Source organism: Amblyomma americanum, chromosome 2, assembly GCF_052857255.1.
Source record: "Amblyomma americanum isolate KBUSLIRL-KWMA chromosome 2, ASM5285725v1, whole genome shotgun sequence".
Taxonomy (NCBI): domain Eukaryota; kingdom Metazoa; phylum Arthropoda; class Arachnida; order Ixodida; family Ixodidae; genus Amblyomma; species Amblyomma americanum.
This window is the reverse complement of record NC_135498.1, coordinates 62,113,916-62,136,387: the sequence shown is the minus strand read 5'-3', so window position 1 is coordinate 62,136,387 and position 22,472 is coordinate 62,113,916. Positions and strand designations below refer to the sequence as shown.

At 45.9% G+C, this 22,472-nt stretch overlaps 1 protein-coding gene across 1 annotated transcript in view; it reads right to left on the bottom strand.

Annotated features, from left to right (window-relative positions):
- LOC144121323 (uncharacterized) overlaps positions 1-22,472 on the bottom strand; it is a 45,276-nt gene that overhangs the window by 3,542 nt on the left and 19,262 nt on the right. Inside the window, exons 2-4 of the mRNA XM_077654489.1 lie at positions 5,641-5,925; positions 4,654-4,797; positions 1,508-2,590 (exon numbers count right to left, since the gene is read on the bottom strand). Of these exons, the coding sequence (XP_077510615.1) occupies positions 1,508-2,590; positions 4,654-4,797; positions 5,641-5,821 (1,408 nt within the window). The 5' untranslated portion in view covers positions 5,822-5,925. The remainder of the gene's footprint in view (positions 1-1,507; positions 2,591-4,653; positions 4,798-5,640; positions 5,926-22,472) is intronic.

The following is a 22,472-nucleotide window of genomic DNA, read 5'->3' as shown; positions in this document are numbered from 1 at the left end:
TCAGCCTTTTAAGGGGGTCACATCTCTGAAAAGGAACTATGTGGCTCTTTGCACGGTCGCCAAAGAGTATTATTCGTACGACCTCCACGTGCAAGGAATGAGATTGGGGTGTCCACTGCAGCCATAGGAGGCTCCTCTCACTGGTGTCACTAGGTACCTATTAGTAAAATAAGTACGAATGAATCCCCCGGCTGGCGCTTGTCCGATCGTGCCTGCTTCCCACGGTCCGAACCCTTTCAAGCCTATACCACCGGAGGCCTGCAAGTCTCGGAGCACCTAGCGTCGTCTGTGGGAGAGCACCCTGGGTACACCTGGCGGGAACTCACCGACATAAATGGGTAGAGATGCCCTTCGGTCAGGTGCTTCGCCAATTATGAGGCTTCATCTAGGAGGGCCGTTTATGGTGCTCTTTCTTAGGGGGGTTGTCTGGCCCCCCTACCCAACTAGGAATGGTCTTTAGGTTCAGCGTCCGCCATTGCTGTGGGCAGCACCTCGGTGCCGCGGGTACCTACCCGCAAAATAAGCACGAGCGCCCTCCCGGCCTGGTGGTAGGGAATTATGGTATCTCAACGCTCGGAAAGATGGCCAAGCTCGTTTTCCGAAATTGAACCGCCGGCAGTGGCGGACATCTTTTGTTAGAGGGCCAGTGATCAGTTCCGCCGTCAAACAACTTGCTTACCCTCGTGCGGTAAAGCGCACTTTTTGTCCTTTTCTATGAGTATTGCTTCCCCCGTATCGCAACGTTAAGAGCGCATGTACGCCTCGCGCGGAGGACCACCTTATGCTGTCTGCAAGGTGGTGCGAAATTGGTATCGCCTACGAAGGGCGCAGCTGAGTTTACGGAGCTTCTTCTAAGCGCGTACCTTTGAAGAAAGGTGACCGCCCTGCCGGCGGGCACTTGTGCTCACTTTTACCACTGTGCGTCCTACGTTTGGTTTAAAACCAACCGCATCCCACAATCCACTGTGTCCATTGTTAAGCGGTTTTCTGGTATTTTATGTTATGGGTAGTACCCAGGCTCTGAGTTTTTACACTTTCAAAGTCCTTACTCTCTTGGGGCTCATACAAAACGGAATATTGTCATATTAGGCTATATCGAAAGCTACCGAACCTAGGCTTTGCAAGCCGCATCAAGGACGCTCTTAAACCCATTGCCCCCGTGTCGAAAAAACTAGACCTTAGTAAGCGGTTAATTAATAATCTTGAGTGTACAAGATACCCAGAGTAAGGTTTTCAAGTCGTATTGACAATACGTCAAATGCACAAGGCCAATTTGCCCAATGATGATGATAACGTGAATTATCTATCCATAAGATTTCTTCATGATGCATTTATATATTCTGGAAATTTGCTTTGCTTTATGATTTGCAAATCTTTTAACCGGTAAGTGCAGAATTCCATTACACGCCGTTCATGGAAAGATGAAGGATGGCAACCATCGAGTGGGGAGGGCGTTGGAGAAAAACAAAACACTGAGGTCCCCAGGAGCTCCGCTTGCGCGACTCACCCAGTATTGCAGGATTGCAAAAGAGCATCGGCACCACAAAGAGGCCGGTGGTGGCCCATGCCGCTGACACCGCCTCGACGCCGAAGTGGTCAGCCGTGACCACGTGCTTCATGGTCGTTAGGCAGCCAAGGAAAATCCACGCAGCTGCAGCACAGAGAGCATAGGCACTGAACGTTCGCGTCACTCCCAGCAGCGCAATAGTGGCTGCGAAGAGAAGGTAGCAAGCGCCTGCCAGTGTGGTACGGTTCGCAAAGCCGGCGTCCGCCAAGAAGGGAAGCAGCGTGCGGCCGAACAGCTGCGACGGCACCGTGCACACTGTTGCCATGTCGGCCTCGAAGGGTGTTGCTCCGTGGTCTAATGCCGAGTCTACGATGGTCCCCAAAAAGACGTGATCAGAGTAATTGACCAAAACAGCACCGAATACGAACACCCAATACGCGGGCCTTACAAGAAGAGTCGAGAGCGGTGGTGGATTGGCTTCCTTGTCCCAGGCTTCATTTTCACACTTCGATTTAGCATTGACGTCAGCGGTGTTTCTTACTTGATTAATGATGTGCTGATCGGGAACCTTGCTAATTACTGCAACAGACTGTGGGCACTGTTTAAATCCTGTGGATGCGACTGTCGTGTGGCAGACTGAAATTGCAATGCTTGATATTCTCTCCGCACTGCCACGTTTTTCAAGGGTCCTCCCGTTCTTTTCTGCAACAGGTTTGGGTACTTGTCTGTCTGAGTTGATCGTATTCCCTCCTAAAGCGCTTCCAACCTTGTAAGCGCTAGTTCTAGTTTGATACTTGGAGATATTGAGGAATTCGTTTTTCTTTTCGGAGAGCGACTTTGGTCTCAAGTTAGGCTGTCTAAGTGCGTACACAAGGGGTGTAAGGTTGAGGCTAATGCCACCCAAAAGCAAAAACATTTGACGGAAGGAAAACGTCGCATACAGATGAGAGAGCAGCGGAGGGTAGATGAGCGATGAAAGCGAGTTTCCGGCATAACGGATGCCTGTGGCCGTTGCTCGGTACTTGTCGAAGTACCTCATCAGGAGCACGGTGACTGCCACGGCCACAATACCACATCCAGAGCCTGCAAAGAGGGAGGCCAAAGTAAAAAGCTGAAAATAGCACGAGGGTGTGAAAGCTTTGGTTTTGAACTCCGTAAAAGGTGCTGTTGACCAACATGAACGCAACAATGGAATTCTGATTCTAAAAGGTAATTTTATGTCGTTTAGACGCCTTTGATACCATATTCCTAATTACGGCAAACGCCTGGCTGCATGTAATGTACTGACAAACGAGCATTTTTTTGTCGTTTAGGATATTCATAACGGTCGTTAGTAGAAGGGCTTAAAGACGTCTTTAGTGACAGGACAATCAGCACAACGGAGCAGCCAATGCATACCAACGTTGCTACAGGAAGTGTAATGGCCTCTAGATTAATGCAGTAGGTGGAATATTCTGGTACACAGGAGGGCTCCAGACACACGCCACAGTCAAAGCGGCTGCTCACATCCCGTAACTTACAGGCAACGCGCGCCCAACCTTTTGTGCCCAAAAAGAAATAACTTCTCATCCCTATCTAGTTCGTATGAGAGTAATGCATATGGCAGCAGCAGCAGTTTGAGCTATTGCGATGTCACAGCAAAACGTTTGAACAGAAGAATCTGTAACAGATGACCCGCCTTACGGCGCAGGTTTTTTCAATAATATAACATGTTTAACGTTCCATACTAACGCAGCTTAGAACAGTCTATATAGTTTACTCCTTTACATATTACCCCATGCCAAGCGATTCATAGTTTGGATCACAAACTGGCGAGCTGCACTCCCTACGTGGAGCAAAATCTACAAAATTTGTCCAACCGCTATCTAGACAAACGAAAATGCTTAGACAAGCGTTCCGAAACTCTCACAATAAAACTACCTACGCTGTGATTGTAGGTAAACTTCAGTGCACTAATGTCGTGCTTCCGACTGAACTAAATAGGCCACTTCGGGATTGACGGGACTATACAGAATAGAAACAAAAGCATCGCCTACTCTCTAAGCGAACAAACGAGAAATATAAGAGCATATTTTATAGTGCTGCGCTACTAAGCGAATTCATCAATGAACTCAAGGATGCTTAATCTCTACTGCTAGGTATTCTCATGTCACATTTGTCTGTCTTATACTTATCAGTTGGAGTATCCTCAAGGTTTGTTGAAACGGGATATAGCGTCAGTAGCGGAGGATAATTTTAGTTTCTTTTATTTGCATTCCTATATTATCGTTATTATTTTAGGCGCTTAGAAGTAATGTTGTCTGGGTACAAAACAAACTAAATTTGAGGAGTTTCTCTCCTGAAAATAAACGAAATCCAGAAGCCTAAGCTAGGCACTATGAGTTGGCTATGAGAATGGCACCGAGAGAGTAATTCGCTAACACGGCCGCCAGACGAAAATGAGGTAATTTAAGTAAAGCACTTCAATAGAAAGGCTGCGTTTTCGATGAAGAGAGAGGCAAGTACAATACCAGTTGCACTCAATATGAGCGAAGTTCAGCGAGGCAATGGGAAACGCCACATGTTTCAAGATTCCGCCCGCAACCCTAACCACGTGGACGGGGCCGAACGCCCATAATGCGTGACAAATGCCACTCGAGGAACATTAAAATCTCTTCCCTTTGGTATGGCTGCAAAGCAACTTGTGTAACTCGTAAAAAGTGGCAATTCATTGTATTGTAATATCATATTTGTACTTTCGTTGAGGAAGCATAGGTGTTGCTTAGCACGTTGAGCACAAAACTAATACTGTGCAGGTGCGGGCTTAATTATAAAAGATCTCTCGCATGTCCATTAATGCACACATAACACAAGATCGCCATCATACTGTTTGCACACAAGTTCCCGCGCACAATTAAATTAAAATCATCATAATCCTGACCCTATTTGTTTAAAGCGCAGCCCTTTCTATGCGTACAGCACGTACTATTGTCCGTGTGTGTAAATGAACTGCTTGTACCACCGGTGTTAGAGCCAAACCCCACACCACTAGTGAGTGAATTAAGATGACTGATACGCAGTATTGTAAGCGATACAAAGAGTTGCACAGCTGCACACACATTAAATTGATGCAGCTGCAAACGCTCACTTTAGTGAACCGTGCTTACCCTGAAGAAATCCGAAGGTGAAAGTCATCCATGTTATGTTAGGAGCCCATTGACATGCGAGAATTCCCGACCAAATCAGCACGCTTCCGATTAGGCCAATCGTGGAAATAGAGAATTTTTTCTGCAGGGCAAATGCGAAGAGGGCTGTGAATAAAAAAATCTGAGTTAAGCATATAAAATGAGCCCACGAGGAACCAGGAGCAAAGCGATAAATTATGCTGATTACACCAAGCTGCCTATGGACGATGAGATAAGCACTGTGTAGTCCTCCAGATTAATTTTGACCACGTGAACATCTTTACTCTACGAGGACATAGCAGAACACAAGGCTGCTTCTGCATTTTGCTGCCCACGAAAGGTGGCTTCGAGGGCCGGATTTGGTCCCTCGACCTTGAGGTTCGGAAGCTCAACTTCATAGCCTCTGAAACCCTGCTGCTCTAAGTAAATAGCTGAGTTCTGTCATGAATAACACATGATTTAGTCACTATACTGTCGCTGGTATTGAACCGATGCAGAGAGTGTAGAGTAACTAGTTAATCAGAGTGAACACTCCCTGCTCTAGTGCATACGTTAATTGTAAAATTTTAACTTTTGACTTTAAAATTTATAAGGCGTGTATTTTAGAGTCCTCTTACAGCAGGTTGACTTTGTATTGAAGGTATTATAAATGCGTGATTAATCCGCAAAGACTACAGGAATCATAACTGTTCTTTATTTTTACATGATGACAAATGCTGAATCTTAACCTCAACGCGAAACTTCTTTGTTCGGGTTAGATATCGCACCCTAGAAAGATTTTTAAATGGCTCTTTGATTATTTTTTTTTTACTGACTGGAAAAAATACAGACAAACCCAACTCTTTGAAATGAAACTTCATCCAAATCTTTGTTCAGCTTAAAGGTCTATATATTGACTCGACTTAATGGAAAGCTAATTTCGATTTAGCCTGTGTGAATCTAGATAAAGTTTGCAAGCCGACATCTCACCTGAGCCTTCTAACATGGCTTGGAAGACACTAGTGAGCCATGAACCCTTCTCATGGTTCAAGCTGTATTCCCGCATGAAGGTTACATAAAAAAAGCCGGAACTGGATTGCGAGGCACTGGATATGGCTATAGCTGCGCACGCAACGAAGGCTCGGCCCCAGCTTTTGTCCAAATCAGGCATGGCTTGCTGATCTCCTTTATCAGGTGCCTGTTTCTGTACCACCTGTAGCTCTCTTGTGGCCTCTTTGGTCCTGTGTTTCTCTGGTGTTGCACGACGTGCACGACCTGCAATGGTACGGTTGTGCTGAGACAGATGAGGCCAGTATACAAACAATGCCGTGGCCGTGTTTTTATTATGTGAAACGCTGCATGCCTCGGTCTACAAGATTTCTCTGTACGCCAAGAAAATAATTCGAACAGAAGCGAAAGAACCAATCGTGGATAGAGTGGGGCGTATAAGATCAGGCCGCTTCTCCTGCGTCATCATCCACACAAAGTAATCCGCATATTGGATTAAACCACCAGCGCTAGCAGACATTGAAACAGAAAATAATTATTCCTGTGTGACGTTTATGTTGAACACCATCATTCAGAAAGTGACGATGTCAGGCGTTTCATGGCCTCGAGAACAAGTGTGATTAGAGCGCAAGTTTCGGGCTAGGCAGAGTTGATCGCCGATAGGGGCGTATTGCTAACGTTTTCTTCGCAGAAGGTTACTGATAGTTCGAATCGCTACAGCCAACGGATGGCCTCAGGCGACTGCCACAGCTTCAACGTGGAGTTGCGCATTTCTCATTTCATGGCATTGGCTGCTAGCAGAGGCGCGAAACATCATTACTAAGGAAACAGAACATGCAATGATGTCTTGCTATTCTGATAACCAAATAACGAAACTTTCTGCTTTAGCATTTTGTGGGAATGCAGGACACATGACTTCCCACTAGCTTCAAGTGCGGGCAAATCGGTAACAGTGGAACTATGTACCATAATTGTGCGTGCTGATTAGTACCGCACAATTAAATAAACCGTCCAGCGTGTTTTGTAGCGGTAACTACAATCAGAGTTATGTCCTGTGCTTTCTTCTGTTCGTCCTTCGTCGTTTTGCGCGGTTGCAATATGCACTCCATTACACTACGCTAGTAAGAGCCGGGTTTCGCGTGGTCTGCCGGAGCCAGAAGTGCGCATGCGCCGTTACCATAGCAACCAGCTGCCCCTTTCCACAGGTGTTCGTCGCGCGGGTCTCTGCCGCTGCGCCGCTTCGTGACAGCTCCTGCGCCCTTTCCTTTTGCAAAAACGTTTCCTTTTCAAAACACATGCTTTCGCGGGGTTGAAGTGTCCACCGAGATGTCGAGCTCTGAGAGCTATAGCACCCTTTCCTTTCGTCAAAAACGTTTCCTTTCCTCTAAGAAAAAAATTATTTGATTAATAAAGTTAAGAAGATTGATGGAAAAAGAGGCGCGTCGCAAAACCGCGTCCGCCGAAGGGACGACGTTGGTTTCAACACAGATTTACGGCGCGTGCGTGGTAGTGAGGCGTGACGTCACGTCTCACTATCGCGCATACGCCGTTACGATGGCAACCAGCTGCGCCGTTCCGCCGGTGTTGCAATTGTTCCTGGGTATGGAACTTGACGTACAAAAACATTTAGGGTATGTACATTGCTAGTACCCTCAGGGGTTTTATACGTCATGCGCATTGCTAGGGGTCGGGAACTGTGGCCTCCTGGTCTTACGGGGATGGGATCTAGGGGCTCTCCCACATGTGACGAGGGCTCGTTGTCACCGGGGGTGTCTGTTGCTAAACCGTCGTCGTCGCTTCAGATGACGCGGTTGCTGCGACGCGCGTTCTTTATTTCAATCTTTTCTTTCAGGTCTCTTTTAACTCTCCTATTGCCTTCACGTGACAGCGATTGTGGCTCAGCTTGAGCCAATGGGCAGGCACCCGTGCACTTTCCTTTTCATTCTTCCTCCAGACGTAACAAAAACAACAATATTGCTATTGAGGTGCTCCGTGGGTGATGAAGCTGGCGGTGAGCGCATGTACTGCACCTGGCGTCTTCGTCGGCTCCGAGAAGCAGCTTCGGACGACCCCGAATTTGTTTCTTGGCGTGAAGAGGCCTGTGAGCGTAAGAACGAAGCTCGAAGGGCTAAGCGTGCGTACGTAGCTCTCGCTGCGATTATCCTTGCCTAGCTGTGCTAAGCCGCTGTTAATTTTTTATCATTTGATAAGAGTCGTCCGTGGTGTGCGGTGTTCTTTGTGCCTCTGCAAAAGTGGGTGTAAAATTCCAGGCGGTAACTTCAAACGCCAACAAAGAAAATTCAAAGGCGATCATAAGATTGGTGCTGCAAAGCATGCGTCGACCTTTGTGTTTCCCCTGGACGGAGCAGCAGGTGCTTCTGGCGTGTTCAGACCGTGCAGGCGGGTGGCCCGATCCAGGGGCAAGACTCAGCAGTGGAACTTTTTTGGAACTGCTCTCTTTGAGGATGATGTCATTTTAACGCCAGTGAGCGCAGCCGCTGCACATCTTGAGGACTGGAAGCACACCTCCCCGTTGGCGCAGACGCCAAAGCACATCAAAGTTCCGTCACGAGCGTCTGACTTTTCAGAGCGTTAGTTCTTATTCATCACCTTTCTCGATATCTTGGGGTCTGCTATTTACCTCCCTTAGGCGTGAAATTTTATAAGTCCTAGGAATTCAAGATGGCGGCACCTATATCAAATCGATAGAGCAACCAAGTGTATTCTTGATGGGAGTGATTAGGAAAATTCATTAAGGTTAATAATTAGTCTGTGACGTCATAATTAACTATAGTCACGTGACTGTTCTTAATCGCCTCTAACTCGGTAATTAATGAGGTTAAATAAAACGAATTAGATATTTGGAATCCTATAGATGAGTAGAACACGTTAGACACCGATATTATGTGATGAAGTTAATATTTGATTATGGTTAGACTGAAATTCAATTGCTTATCTTTAACTACGCGATGACGTCATGATCTAACTATTGGCGTATTCGTAATGGGCTCAATGAGCCTGAACCCCACCTTTTCCTCCATGAGCTGCGAGCAGGAGAAAGCGGACATAATACGTGTGCAAGCGCGGGTTAGGCGCGTGATAACATCTATAATGCTGAATACAGGTTGTCAAAAGAGTGCCGGTTTTCGACATCGCTCAAGCGCATGTGATTTGTAAGGAGACCTAAGCGGCTAGCAAATAGCTCCACGCTGGATTACGAGCCGAGCCCGTCCATCTGCGATGTAGTACAGTAGCTTGAGGTTTCTTTAGCCCTTTCAACACACACGGTAGGAAGGGGGGACCCCATAATGAACTGAAATGGCTGATGACCATTTTTAAGCATCCCTTTACATATTGAGAGACTTTTCTTCATGCACTTCCAAAGAGCGCTTTATAGCTAAGCTTGTCCGCCACCTAGTTGCGAAAACACCTAAGCGCGAAGGTACCCATTAGAAATGTATAAACTAGTTTTTGCTGCGAAAATTATGAACCAAGCGCAGAAAACTAAGAGAGAACTCTTCAGAAGTGAAATCGCGCTCCAACCTAGGAAAGATCTCGAATTTATAAAGATCACAACAGGTTGATCCGGAAAAGACCTCAGCTTATTTAAGGCTACCCAATGGCCATACTTTCAGCCTTTGCGCAGGACACGACTCGAGTAATGTGGACAGACCAGTGATTATTCAATGACAGAATATGACATACCGCTGCGCTAGCTCCACTAACCTTGTCCACAGAGGCATCAATTAAGACTTGGAGATGGCGAGCATATACTGTTTTCAAAGAGTTCGAGTTCGAGCGATCTCGTTTCCACCAAAGTACTACACCACGCAGTGAAAACTTGAGGAATGATCAATACACAGTCAAGACGCTAAAACGATCAACATAGGTTTAACCGCTGATTCGCCTCCCGAAAACTAAGGCCTAGGGCACTAAGAGTGTGAAAAGTGATGCCGGGACAAAGATGTCTTTCATAGGCACTGTAAAAATGCTTGTCTGGTTACTGTCTCTCCAAATCGACCAAGTCCAACTAATAACCTCTGCGAAGCCATTTTGCTAAACGTTTTAAGTAGTGACTCGTCACTTAACTTTTCGGGACGGCCTGCAGAGCTTCGATACGTTCAAACTGTGAAAAAATGAAGATTTTCATTGTAGTTGCTACATTATGCTGTTCATCAGCAGGGCTTCATGTAGTCTCACCATTCAGGAAGTGCAATTCCCCGGTTGTCAATATAAGACTCTGCAGATAACAATTAGGCACAAATATAGAGGTGAGACAATTACCTTGAAAGCTCATCGCCACTCTAACGGAATAAACATGGCGTCACGAAGAAAGTGCATATGACTATATGCACGAATGCACAAGCTGCCAAGATCTACCTTTAACCGCGCATAACGTTTTCCGACATCTGCAACAGGACAAAGCCAAATGTTTCACCTGGTGAAAACCATACCACATATTGTAGGCAATCGTCTAATGAAAGTATGGTCTTTCCAGCTATAAAGGATAATCACTTCCTTTGGTAGCCAGTAAACAATTTACAAAAGTTGTCTTCATATATCAACATAGGGATAAGCCTGTGATTTTTTTTAAGCCCACGGGAAGACCACTCATTCCAACGTCGAAGAGAGTGGGGAAAAAAATTTGCATGAGGCACATCTTTAGATACAGCCCTTTCCATGCTTGAAGTGGTCTCTAATCTCACTCAAATAGAGTGATCACGCATGAAAGAATGAATGAATCGTAGTAGATGGCCCTTTACACCCTGTACCAGCTGACTGCATGGACGGAACTTACAGCGGCTACATTGAAGACGTGCTTGTCCTGTGCAAGCCTCTTGAGCCGTCTATGCCAGAGGATCAAGATCAAGCATGCCAAAAGGAAAATTGGCGACTACACTTATAGTATGAATTTTTCACAGCCGTCGCCCAGGTACACAACTTCTGCCCGAGCATCTGCGAGTTGCGCAAAAAATGCCCTTGCACACGTCAACCTCCCACACCTTCGGGGTCCATCTCCAGCCTGGGTGCTTGCAGCGAATATTCTTTAGACGAAAACCTCTCACGCTGGAAAAATCACGCGGCAGCTCTAGCTCCAGGCTTGCACACAATCACCACCCCATATGCGTACTGCCTCCTCTCGTAAGGCGCACTGTTACGTAAGAGTTCACTAATGCGCGCCCTGCTCTTCGGACGCCAGCTACCGTAGACCCCATGTTTACAACCACCCGGCGCAACCTGCCCATGTTGCGGCACCCTTGTACTACGGTCCATGTAGCCGTCCTCCTGCCTGCCCGTATGCCTGTGCCTCTCAGGTATGCAGAAGTTGCCTCACAACCATCGCCACCGCAGGACGTTGAATGGTGCTGCCCTTGCGCACGTTCTGACAGTGGCGCCACCGCTAACTGCGTTCCAGTGGCTATCTGCGCCTACTTCATACTGCACCTGGCTCACCGCTGAGAACCGGCCTATTTTCTTCGCCTTTGGCCTCCGCCATGTCCTCAGCATCTGTGTCTCTGCTCTGCCTGCGCTTGTGCCCACAATCCCAGCCTCCTCTTACGCGTACTTCACTTTCAGCTCGCTGTCACGGCCGCTACGGGAGCCCTGATCTGTGGCCAGAGTGCGAGGACTCGACTTCGTGTCGCTCACCTTTCAGTCGCCGTCGCTCCTCGTCGCCCATACTGCGTCGCGCCGTCAACGACGACTGGGAAGATTCGCAGCCGCTGTTGTTGAAGGCACGAACCCAGCACACTTCGTTGAGCTCAAGTCCTCGCCTTTCTCCATTCAGTCTTCGGGATGCATTTGTTGGCGGCACCAGAACATTTTCGCTTTTCAAGTTTCTGTCATTAACGTGGGCTTGGCGCTCGCGGTGCGAACGTCGAACCCATTCACGCTCCTGCTGCCTCCAGAGCGTGAGTTGTCAAAATGGACTTTTTTATGTTGTAGAATGCTCGATTCTTAGTTCTTATTCGCATATAATCTCATCTTTGGCTGAGATATTCTCACGTCGCATTCTCTACGCTCTGCTTTTCCCCACATGATGACCGCCTCACGCCTTGCTGTCAACATAGTCACCGAGGACACTGACGCTCCCCCCGAAAATGCCGCTCTCATTCCCGCCGCCTTGAAGATGTTCACTGTTGAAGGCATGTTCACAGTTGAAGGCATATATAGGCTTTGTGCCGCAACCTCAAAGATGCGAAATCCATGCGATGACTATTTTTTTACTAATGTGTGCTAGCTTGAGTCAGGCACTGAACTGTAGATGTCCACCCTTACTGATCTTCACAATTGCAGATGTATTATAAGCACTGTGCTGTAATTACCAAGGAGCAACCTCTATGAAATTAGCGTTGTTTTTTTTCAGTCGGACGGGTTGAGTAAAGCTCTCAATTGTAGATGTCCACAGTTGTAAATGGATTACAGGTGCTTTATGTTGCTTGAGACAAGAGTCGTTTGTCATCAACGCCTGTTAGCATGATGCAAGCAATATGCAATATGTAGTGTAGCAACTGCGCCATAATTTCAAACCTCCCAGTTCCTTGACATAAGGGCCGCTCATTTTCATCGAGGTCTCATAGCATGAGGCGAGCACATAATTGTAGATGCGGACTCTTGCTGATGTCCACAATTCCACATATATTAAGGCACTCCGCTATAATTTTAAAAATGTTCTGTGAGATTCGGCTCGTTTTTTTTTTTTTCATCGAGGTCTGATAGCATGAGGAATGCGCTGAACTATATATGTCGAAACTTGTAGATGTCCCAAATTTAAACACATTATGGGCACTGTGTCATAAATTCAAGGCTGCGATTTGCTTGAGATAAGTGACATCTTTATCAATCCATATCCTATAGAAGGAGACCTGCACTGAATTGTAGCTGTCCACACATTTAGATGTGCCCGACTTTAAATGTATTATATACACTGCGCCCTCATTTCAACGGTGCAAGTTCTTTGACATAAGGGCAGTTTTTTTTTTTCCATCAAGGTCTATGGGGATTGGGCTTCCTCAGCGATCGGAGTGCGTGCCCTATGCTCCTGTTTGATCGTTAGAGAGGCCCCCCGTGGGGTGTCTGCGAGAGGAATGCAGTCGGCTACGCTGCTTGTCCTCCTTTCCAAAGGAAGCTCTGTTGAAGAACCGCTGTAAATCACCCTTCCTTTTATTTTTCCAACTTCGACCTCGCATTCCCATTGGGTCACTACGAGTGACAGTAGTGGGCGTTGTTTCGGCGAGAGGTCCCGAGCGGGAAATGAACGGGGAGACCGCCACCGACTCGGGCCGCAGAAAGGTGCTTAGATTTCACCTCCAAGGTGGTCCGGCCTTTGCCGGGGGACCAAGAGCGCGGGTGGTTGAGCCTGCGCACCTAGTATGTATGCTTGAGTCCAGGCCCGAACTTCCGGAGTTCTGTCGCCCACCTTTGCGGAGCCGAAAGGCTGCGGATTAGGGAGGGCCTGATTTGACTGGTTCTCCGTCATCGCCGGCCACTGGCGGTGATGACGCGCGATGAGCCATCGGCGTTCGATTGGCGTCGTCAAGATGAGATCCGCGCATTGCCCATCCTGCAGTTGTGTCGCGCGCGATTTAACCCTTTGGTTGGCCGTGCCGCTGAGCCGCCACGCGCGTATATAGTCTTTGCTTTGCGCGTGTGGCTCCGTTGGCCAGCTTTCGGGTGCTGCGGCTGGGCTATGGGTTTTACAGAGGTCTGGGGATCAATGCAGTGTTCTGTAATGCAGATTACTGTGTAATAAACACTTGTGCTCTATAATAACTGCGCCTTCCTTCCTTCAGAGTGGCAGCGCAGGCGCGCGGCGAATGCTGGCAGTGTCCTCAGTTTGCTCTGGCCCGAACTCGCGTTATGTGGGCGAAGTGCTACTCAGTGGACGCTTCAGCGCAGGTTTGTAAAACCCCCCAGGTCTGATAAGATCATGAAATCTTTAATTGTTGGTGCCCACACTTCTAGATGTCTACAAATGTAAACGTATTAGAAGCACTCTGCCGGAAATTGAAAGCTACAGTTTTCTTGAAATAATGATCGTTTTTTAGCGTCGAGGTCTGACAGCTAGAGGCAAGCACGGAATTTTAGATTCCATAATTTTAGATGCTCCCAATTGTAGATGTATTATAGGCACTGGGCTGTAATTTGAAAGTTACATGTTCCTTGAAACTGGGGTCGACTTTTTTTCACTGAGGCCTGACAGCATAAGGAAAGCACTGAACTGTAGATGCCCAGACATGTAGTAGTCCCAAATTAAAATGCAGTATAGGAGCAGTGCTGCAATTTTAAAGCTGCAAGTTCCTTGACATTAGAATCGTTTTTTTTTTCTCGATCATGATCTGATAACATGAGGCAAGCACTGAATTTTAGATATCTTAGATATATTTTAGACGCTACATGTGCCGTAACTCGAAAGATGCAATGTCATTGACATGTTTTTTTTTCGATCGTCTAATAGTTTGAAGGAAGCACTGAATTGTAGATACGCACACATGTACATGTCCCCAGTAGTAGATTATTTATAGTCACTGCGCCGTAATTTCAATTTTTGTGTTCCTTGACATAAGGGTGTTTTTTTTTAACCGAGGTCTGATAGCAAGAAGCAACCTCAAAATGGGAGATGTTGCACACCTTCAAATCTTTGAACGTGGGTTCCTGCAGGGTCATTCCACGCCAAACGTCCCAGGAATTGCGCTCGACCATCTCCAATTTGTACAAAAAAATTAATGGAGACCTATCGTAATGTGCGTAATGAGAGCCTGAAACATTTTTGCTTAAAAAAATTTATTCGTCAGGTGAGGGCCCTTTGAATATTTAAAAAACGCGAGAAACCAGGCACTGCTCAATAATTAATAACAAGTTCAACTTTTTAAAAACAATTCAGACATTTTTTCATTGGCATTTTCACAGATTTGTCCTTTCGGTATAAGTCGTAGCATGCAGCTTTACACGGCATAAATATTTTTACAAAACCGAAAAAAGAGAGAAAATGTTTTATTTTTGTCGTTTTTTTGTTTTAAACATCAACTATCTCTCAGAAATTCGGAAACAGCCGTTTTGTGTCTCTAGATGTCTAGTGCCTATAATAAATGTTATAGGTGATGAAACTGCGTACACAGAAGTAAAAAAAAATGTTTAAGTTGCAAAAAGCGCGTTTTGAGCCAAAAACACTCGTTAATTTCACCCTGAGGTGTTCCAAGCAAAAATACATACAATAGCGGGTTACGTAGAACGGTTTATTGCCTTTCATTACTGAAATTCTTATCGAAGTACTTTTTACTTAAAGCCAGAAAAGAATTTTTGAAGTTGAGCTCTCAGGCAGCAAGTTGCGTTTGCTTTTAACGCTGTTCGCGTCGATTGCGTCGACTGCTGAGCAAAAGGATTATTTCACTCAGCTGCGCTGATGGCTGCACTCAACCCTTAATCTCGGTCACTTCGATGACGAAACTGACACCGCAATACGCACCGACACGAGCAACATCGGTATTTGTGCTGTCCTCATTGAACCCCAAGAAGGCGTAGAACGAGTGCTCGCGTATTCGACGCGTATTCTGTCTCGCGTCAAAATCAAGTCATCTACTTCAGAAAAGGAGAGCCTCGCGGTCATGTGGCCCACGTTGAAATTTTGTGGTTACCTCTGCTACCACCGTTTAAAAGTCGTCACAGACCACCATTCCTTGTGCTGGCTGGTCAATTTCGGGGCCCATCGGGCCGCCTAGCACGGTATTGCCTCCGCCAACCTTGTTGGATTAAAAAATTGCGTAAAAATATGGACGCAAGCACCAACATGCTGGCACGCTGTGGTGCGCACCAGTGGAACTAGCTGATAACAGCACGTAGGATGACAGTCGTTTTTTCGGCGAGATAATAATAATAATAATAATTGGTTTTGGGGGGAAAGGAAATGGCGCCGTATCTGTCTCATACATCGTTGGACACCTGAACCGCGCCGTAAGGGAAGGGTAAAGGAGGAAGTGAAAGATGAAAGGAAGAGAGAGGTGTCGTAGTGGAGGGCTCCGGAATAATTTTGACCACCTGGGGATCTTTAACGTGCACTCACATCGCACAGCACACGGGCGCCTTAGCGTTTTTCCTCCATAAAAACACAGCCGCCGCTAGATCTTTGATTCCGACTTAATGGCAACTCAGCGAGCTGATATGTACTTACGGTCTGTCATTGAATATCCAGAGTGTCGCACTTCCAACCTACTACAATAGTTTTTCTAGATCATTCCCTCTTTTCGAATGAGCATCGGTGTACTATACAAACAAACAAACAAACAAGCAAACAAACAAACAAGCAAACAAACAAACAAGCAAACAAACAAACAAACAAAAACTCGAGCAATGGTGAACGAGGCCACCTCCTAGTCACGCTTTCAAATCTGAGTGATCAATTTCGCCTTTCACGATGAGCCCCCACCTCTGGCCACTTCCGATCTGCACGCACTCTTGCACTTCAGGCCTTTTATTGAGGCAAAAGTTGCTGCCACGTCCACCGCTACGTCAGTGTTCGCTGTGAGTGCAAGCACCTGAAGTCACCTCAGCAAAAGTCTCAAGGTTTGCTCCGACCAACTGCGCCACCACCAACACTATTTGACGACGTTTGAACACTATTTGCACAATATTTGGCGCATGCCCTGTACCATACGCAGGCAAGAAGTGCATTACATTCGCGACTGACAATTTGAAATGCTATACGGAAACGAAAGCAGCGCCGCATGGCACATCACCTGCAAATGTGCATCGCACTGCACATTATACGGCACGTCGCCCCGTCCTATATAACCGCCAATCGAGGCGCGGTTTGTCGAGAAGAGCTATTTAACCAGGTGTTCTAGTTCTTTAACCAGGTGTTCAAGTAACGGCTCAGCAAAATAATAGCGAGCGTGCAGGCAACGCACCTACAGGCAAAGTATAAGACTTGGGATAAGATCCATCAATGCGTGCCATTCGCGTGTAACACCACCGTACAGGAAACTACTCACTCAGGTATGCACATCAGGCGGCAACAGGGGGCGTATGCACGCCGGTGGAATCAACGACACCGATGCGGCGAGTACCAGCTCGACCATCAAGTTTGGGTGTGTGCCCCTGTCCGTAGCCATGCTTGTAGAAAAGCTTCCATGTTGCAACTCTGGACCCTGCAAACTATTGTGCCGCGTCGCGGGTGGGTTTTATGAAGTACTACCCGACGGTACTGTGCTGAGCTGACTCCGGGAAACCCAGCCGGAATTAGTGCGCATAATATATATGAAGCCGTACACCACGCAGTAACGGAAAGCCGTTCCGCATTGTTTTCTTTTTTTGTGCCGTTTTTCTGTCATTTTGCCCCCGCCCCAATTTGTTCTATTCTTTTATTCTACCAGTTTGCCGAGAGCGCTATAATGGTTTTCAGTTTGTTTTTCTTTCTTTAGGAGGGGGAATAATGCCATGCGCTGCTCCACGTGGCGCCTAAAGGATTGGAAGTTGAGGATTCACGCGATCTGGGAACTAGAACGCTATTTGTGAACGGTGCCTCTTTCCGTTCTTTCGTGGCAATAGCCACTTTTATAAGCGGGCATGAAAATTTCGTTGTCTCGATTATCCCAAACTTTCCACGTCCGTTTTTTAGACATTTTGACTGCTTGTTACAATCAATTCTACAGGTTTAAAGCTTTCCAGGAATAACGTTGAAAAAAATCATGATAAATATAAATAACGAAATATGCGCTAAGGATATTGCGCAAAAGGGTTCATCATTCACTCAGCCGCGTATGGAATAAGTTGTGAATGTTTATTAAATAACATTTGCTTGCAATGCGAAGTATATGGGGCTGCCATTATCCCGCCTTTTTGTTTCGTTCGCCTTTCAGGCTATACCAGGTGTTTTCATTTTTTTAACTTTTCAAACACAGCGCTTAATAATGCTATATCCATGCTGTGAATTCCTCTTTGTTTTTGTGCTCAGCACGATGTAAGTACAAGTGTCGCTGGAAGGCATTGTCTTTTTTTGGCTGTGACCTCAATTACGATGCGTTTATCGCGATAAGAGCACGTCGGCTATAACTCCTAGCAGCCTACGTGCAACTCTTCAGTGGCACGTGTAACCTTCACAGGTGGGACGGCAAACAAAATACTTCCTTTTTCCGGCTCTCCTTTATTTTCTGCCCAATGATTGTTTAATTTTAAGTTCAACGTAGATGGATCGCTAAGCTTTCCTCTATTTGTGCAGAATTTGCTTTTTCTTTTTTGAATAACGACGAAACGTTCTCATGCCAAACGGCGTTTTATTAACGGCACCATTTAGGCAGGTATAGATGCCGTACAAGCGATCCTTAAGCATGTGCGAATGTGCAGAAGGCGTTTTTTCACCAATTATATCACCCCGAGAATTTTTTACACAAAATTGCACAGTGCTCTGCATTTAATTTTAGTCATGCATAAGGGCACCCCTTGACGTGAATTGAACACGTCACCTGTGGGATGTAGCAAAGTCTCAAAACGAATTATATAAAGGAACGATATTTAAATTGTATATCACCAAGAGTTATGAGGTTAACTGTACACCGTGGATATTTGACAGCACAGCGCAGTTCAATACTTGCTCATAGAGCGTCGAGAATTGCTAAAGCATTTATCTTTCACACCGAAAATTTTTTGTTGAGAAACACATCGTCGCAATTCACAGCCGAGGCATTCGGGCGAGACAAGCTTAAGTCAATGAAACAGTCACTAGCGCGAAACCTATAATGTAGTTTTCGTTCCTTTCAGGGAAAGCTCTGAAGTCTATACAAGGTCTACTTTGCTGTGTCACCCATAGACTGCCGCACGACGTCCAGAGCGTAGCGTGATTAATGCTTTTATCTTCTTTTGTTTAATGCTTTTATCTTTATTTTTTTGAAGCTTTGAAAAATTAAAATGCATTCCTTGTGCCAAATATCATAATGTGCTTCGTTCATACTGATATTTTCTTTAGAAATAAGGGAAACAGGTAACACACGGGCCTCCCTTTGAGTTATTCAATTGTGTTGGCCATTATGACTTCAGTGCGCTCCTTGATACGCTTCAGCAGATGCAGCGCGATGACCAGTGCTGCCCAGGTTTACAGTTGGATTCAGTTTTGTTTGTTTGCTTTTACATTCTTGGCACCAGTTTTGTGTTTCATGTAGTAATTAATTCTGATATTTAAAACAAAGTACTGGCTCACTAGTTCAGAGTCAGCAAAGCACAAGTCTGTATATTTCCGCTTTCGTGAAACCGTATTATTGTTAACGAAACCTGATTATCCAGTCGGCTTTCTCTGCTTCATACGCGAGAAGATTTCAGTAATTATACACAGCACATAGCTTACAGCAGGAAAAGTTTGGCTCAAGTGGAAGAGGCACATGTGTGTGCTCCACGTTTTCATTTTGTTTACCTTTTTTTACCGTAGCATTTTTTAGGCACACATTCAACTAAAATCCCGCACTCCAACAAATGTTACCGGTCACTAAATTTTCATACATGTATATGAGGGAATAGAAGAGAAGTTTCAAGAGCATAGCTAAAGTATCCATTCGTTGCAAAAGGTCACTGATCACCACGCCGTTCATCCGAACTTCACAGTGAACCACAGGCAAGAGACGGTGCATGAATCAGAATGAAAGAAGGACTACCAGTACAGATCATGCGCTTTCAGCATTGTCAGTGATACAAAAATAGAGCATCCTACTCAAAACGACGACCTTCGCGACGATGAATCTTGCACGCTATTGGTTAATTGAGGACATCAAAACTAACGCCGTTTTCGTGTCAAGCGTGTTATGGCTTCTCCACCGCCAACTTAACAATGAATCAACCAATCAACTGCTGATCTTCTATGAAGGCGCATGTGATAAGACTGCGATCTGTGTAGACACGTTGGGATTGTCTGACTTGTTTCGGGCTATTCACGTACTCAGATTTCTGATAGCTGATTTCTTAGAGCCCGCGCTACTATATAGCATCCGTACTTGGATGCTTTTACTTTAGCCTAATCTGCAATAAGCAGTGAGGAGTAAAAAGAGTTAGCAGACGTGACTGATCACCATATTGGAGCTGCGTGACGCAGCGATGCACGAACACACCGCTGCGTATTGCGCCTGGCCGTTCATGCTCCTCAGTCCTAGACGTTTCTCAACTCTGCGCTTCACATCAACCGGAAGTGCGACAAATCCACGCACCACAATTATGAAATGCTCCACACACATCAAAATCAAGAGACGGGGCACGGAACGTCGATCTCAGCGACGAGATGCCAGAATATCGATGAACCGCACAACAGTGGCAGAGTACGGCAGAAAATCGTGAAAGCAAAGTGAATTTTAAGGGACGGCGGGGATAAGTAAAGCCTGGCCTGTGTCCATAAACAGCGGCCTAATCACGAATCAACCTCTCTGACTGAAACAAAGCCTTTATAAGCCAGAAGAGGCCACAAAACGACAGAGAGGTGTCGCCATCACCGACTAATTTCAAACAGTAAAATGCTTGTGTCGATACCAATGATTGGAAGCCCATCCAAGAAGATACGCTGATCTGTCATTCACTTCAAAACGGTGCCCGTCAGGACGTCACGAGCATGAATCAACGGGCGGGAAAATGACAAAATTCACTTTTTTCATCGATAAATGCGCCTATTGCGCCAAGACAAACGGCAGCGCAGCCGGAATTACCAAGCTAAAAATTTTCATTCAGAGTTTTAAGCATTTAAGTCTCTTGGCAGTAGCAATTCACCAGCCAGGTCCACAAAGCGCAGCAGTAGCCTGTGGATGGAGCTATTTTGTTGCTGTTTCTGTTGCGACCCTGACACGGACCTCTATTCTGGAAGGCCCTCTCGATTGCGTAACAACAAACCTTGTTTCAATAAGTCACCGACAGGCATAGCGAATTACAGTCCAGCAGTCAAAGCGCGCAGCGTGCGAATGCTGAAACATGAAAGCTGTTGGGTTGGTTCTAAATTTGGCGCACGGTAAAGGACGCAGCTGGAGCAAAAATTTTGAAAGTATTATTGCATATGTCCAAGCACAAGGTAAAAACGCGCATGTCTGGCGTTTTGTGTTTGGTCTGAGTATATAGAGACCAAGGGGACCTGCCCGCTGCAAATGCTTCGGCTCTCCCAGCGACCGCAACTTTAATTATGCCAGCTGCAGCTGTATTTTGTTTTTCGGTTATTTGTGGAAACAAAAACAAACACATATCGAGAGGTTCTCATCTTATATGTTTGGTGTCAAACACGTGGCTTTCTCGCCGCAGTGCCGTCGTCAAACTTGCTCGTCAAAGAGCCCTCCGCCGACGGAATCGCATGTCTAATACTTTCTTGGGGGGCCCATTTGCTAGCTCTATTGTAGCTTTTTTCTAAACTTATGATGCGTGACTTTTGCAGTAATAGAATGTTTGGTCGGATATTAAACATTTGCAAATTTTAGGCTTCGGTCAAGTGCTGCGATTGTGTTACAAATTTCAAAACAAAATGGTTTCTTCGAGCACTTCCTCGCCTCAAAAGACTAAGCCTTTACTTCATTTTAAGCTTTAGAAACGCTTCGTAATATTTGGGTGCATCTTAAATAAACTATGGGTTATTGCTGCCGAGTGAGAATCAAGTTGCCCAGCTGAAATCAGGCCAGTTCAAAATGTAAGTGCGCAAAGGTTTTGAAAACATATATCAACATGATACCACATGCTCAGTAATGTTACCATGCCATCTCATACATCACTTCAGTGATTTAACGGACGCTGTACCCTGCGCAGCAAAAAAAACTAAATCGAACCAAAGCATAGATTTTGGTAACGCTGCGAAATACGCCCTCAACCGATGCAGTGCAGCATCCCTAAATGAGATCGGGCTCCTTCTCTTTCTAACTTTGCATAATTGCAACAACGTTGGTTCCCCACGGATTAAAAAATCATTGAAATTTTTATGCACATTTCAAGAACCTACCAGATCGGTCTAGAGCTGCATACGACTCCAATCAATCGACAGCGTAAGCGCAGCTTTGTCTGAAATATACTTATTACGTGATGCACTTTCGAGCTAGATTTTTTCTTTCTGCAACTCTCTCCAACGACAGGACATTAGCCCTAGTTGAGCAGCTTTACTCGGTATCTTCCAGTTGGCTAAGAGGCTCGGCCTACAGACTTTGGCAAAAGGCATGGAGTCAGTGTATTTTGAGTGCAATCTTGTGTTCCCACTTAAAGTTGACTAAGTCACAGCGAGAGCTCCTACTGGTGCGTGCCCTTGCTACAGCGGGGGCTTGAGTCACTCCAGGATCATATGGCCACTCCCTGCATGTAGGTCGTGCCTCTCGGCTCGGATGGCAAGCAGGTGTAACGTAAAGCATAGCCAATGGAAAAATGTCCGAAGCTTACGAGGAGAGCTGAGTGGGCGTAAATGCACACATGACCTTCGTTTCCTTCCGAGGGGAGGGGGGGAGGGGTGCAATAATATTTTTTCACGTTGTCTCACTCTACACACAGCCCTACTTTCGACCAATCATCGTCGTTCTAAGGTGGGACGCGCAAATTAGGATGGTGCCAAACGCTTCGAAGCTCTTCTCGGAAGCCCCACGTAGACGAGAGGCTAGATCGGCACTCTTTTCGCTGGCAGTTGTTGAGTTCTGCGATTTGCGCAAAAAGCGCTGACTTTACAATTTTTCAGGATAGCTTTATTCTTGCTACGTATTTTCCCAAAGGCAATTAGAAAGTTTGTCAATATGTATCTGCTATAAATAATATCAGAACAGACGTGTAAGGCAGGTGCTATAGATTAGGTATACATCGGGAGATAAAAACTGCATACTTTCATGTCGAAGCATGAT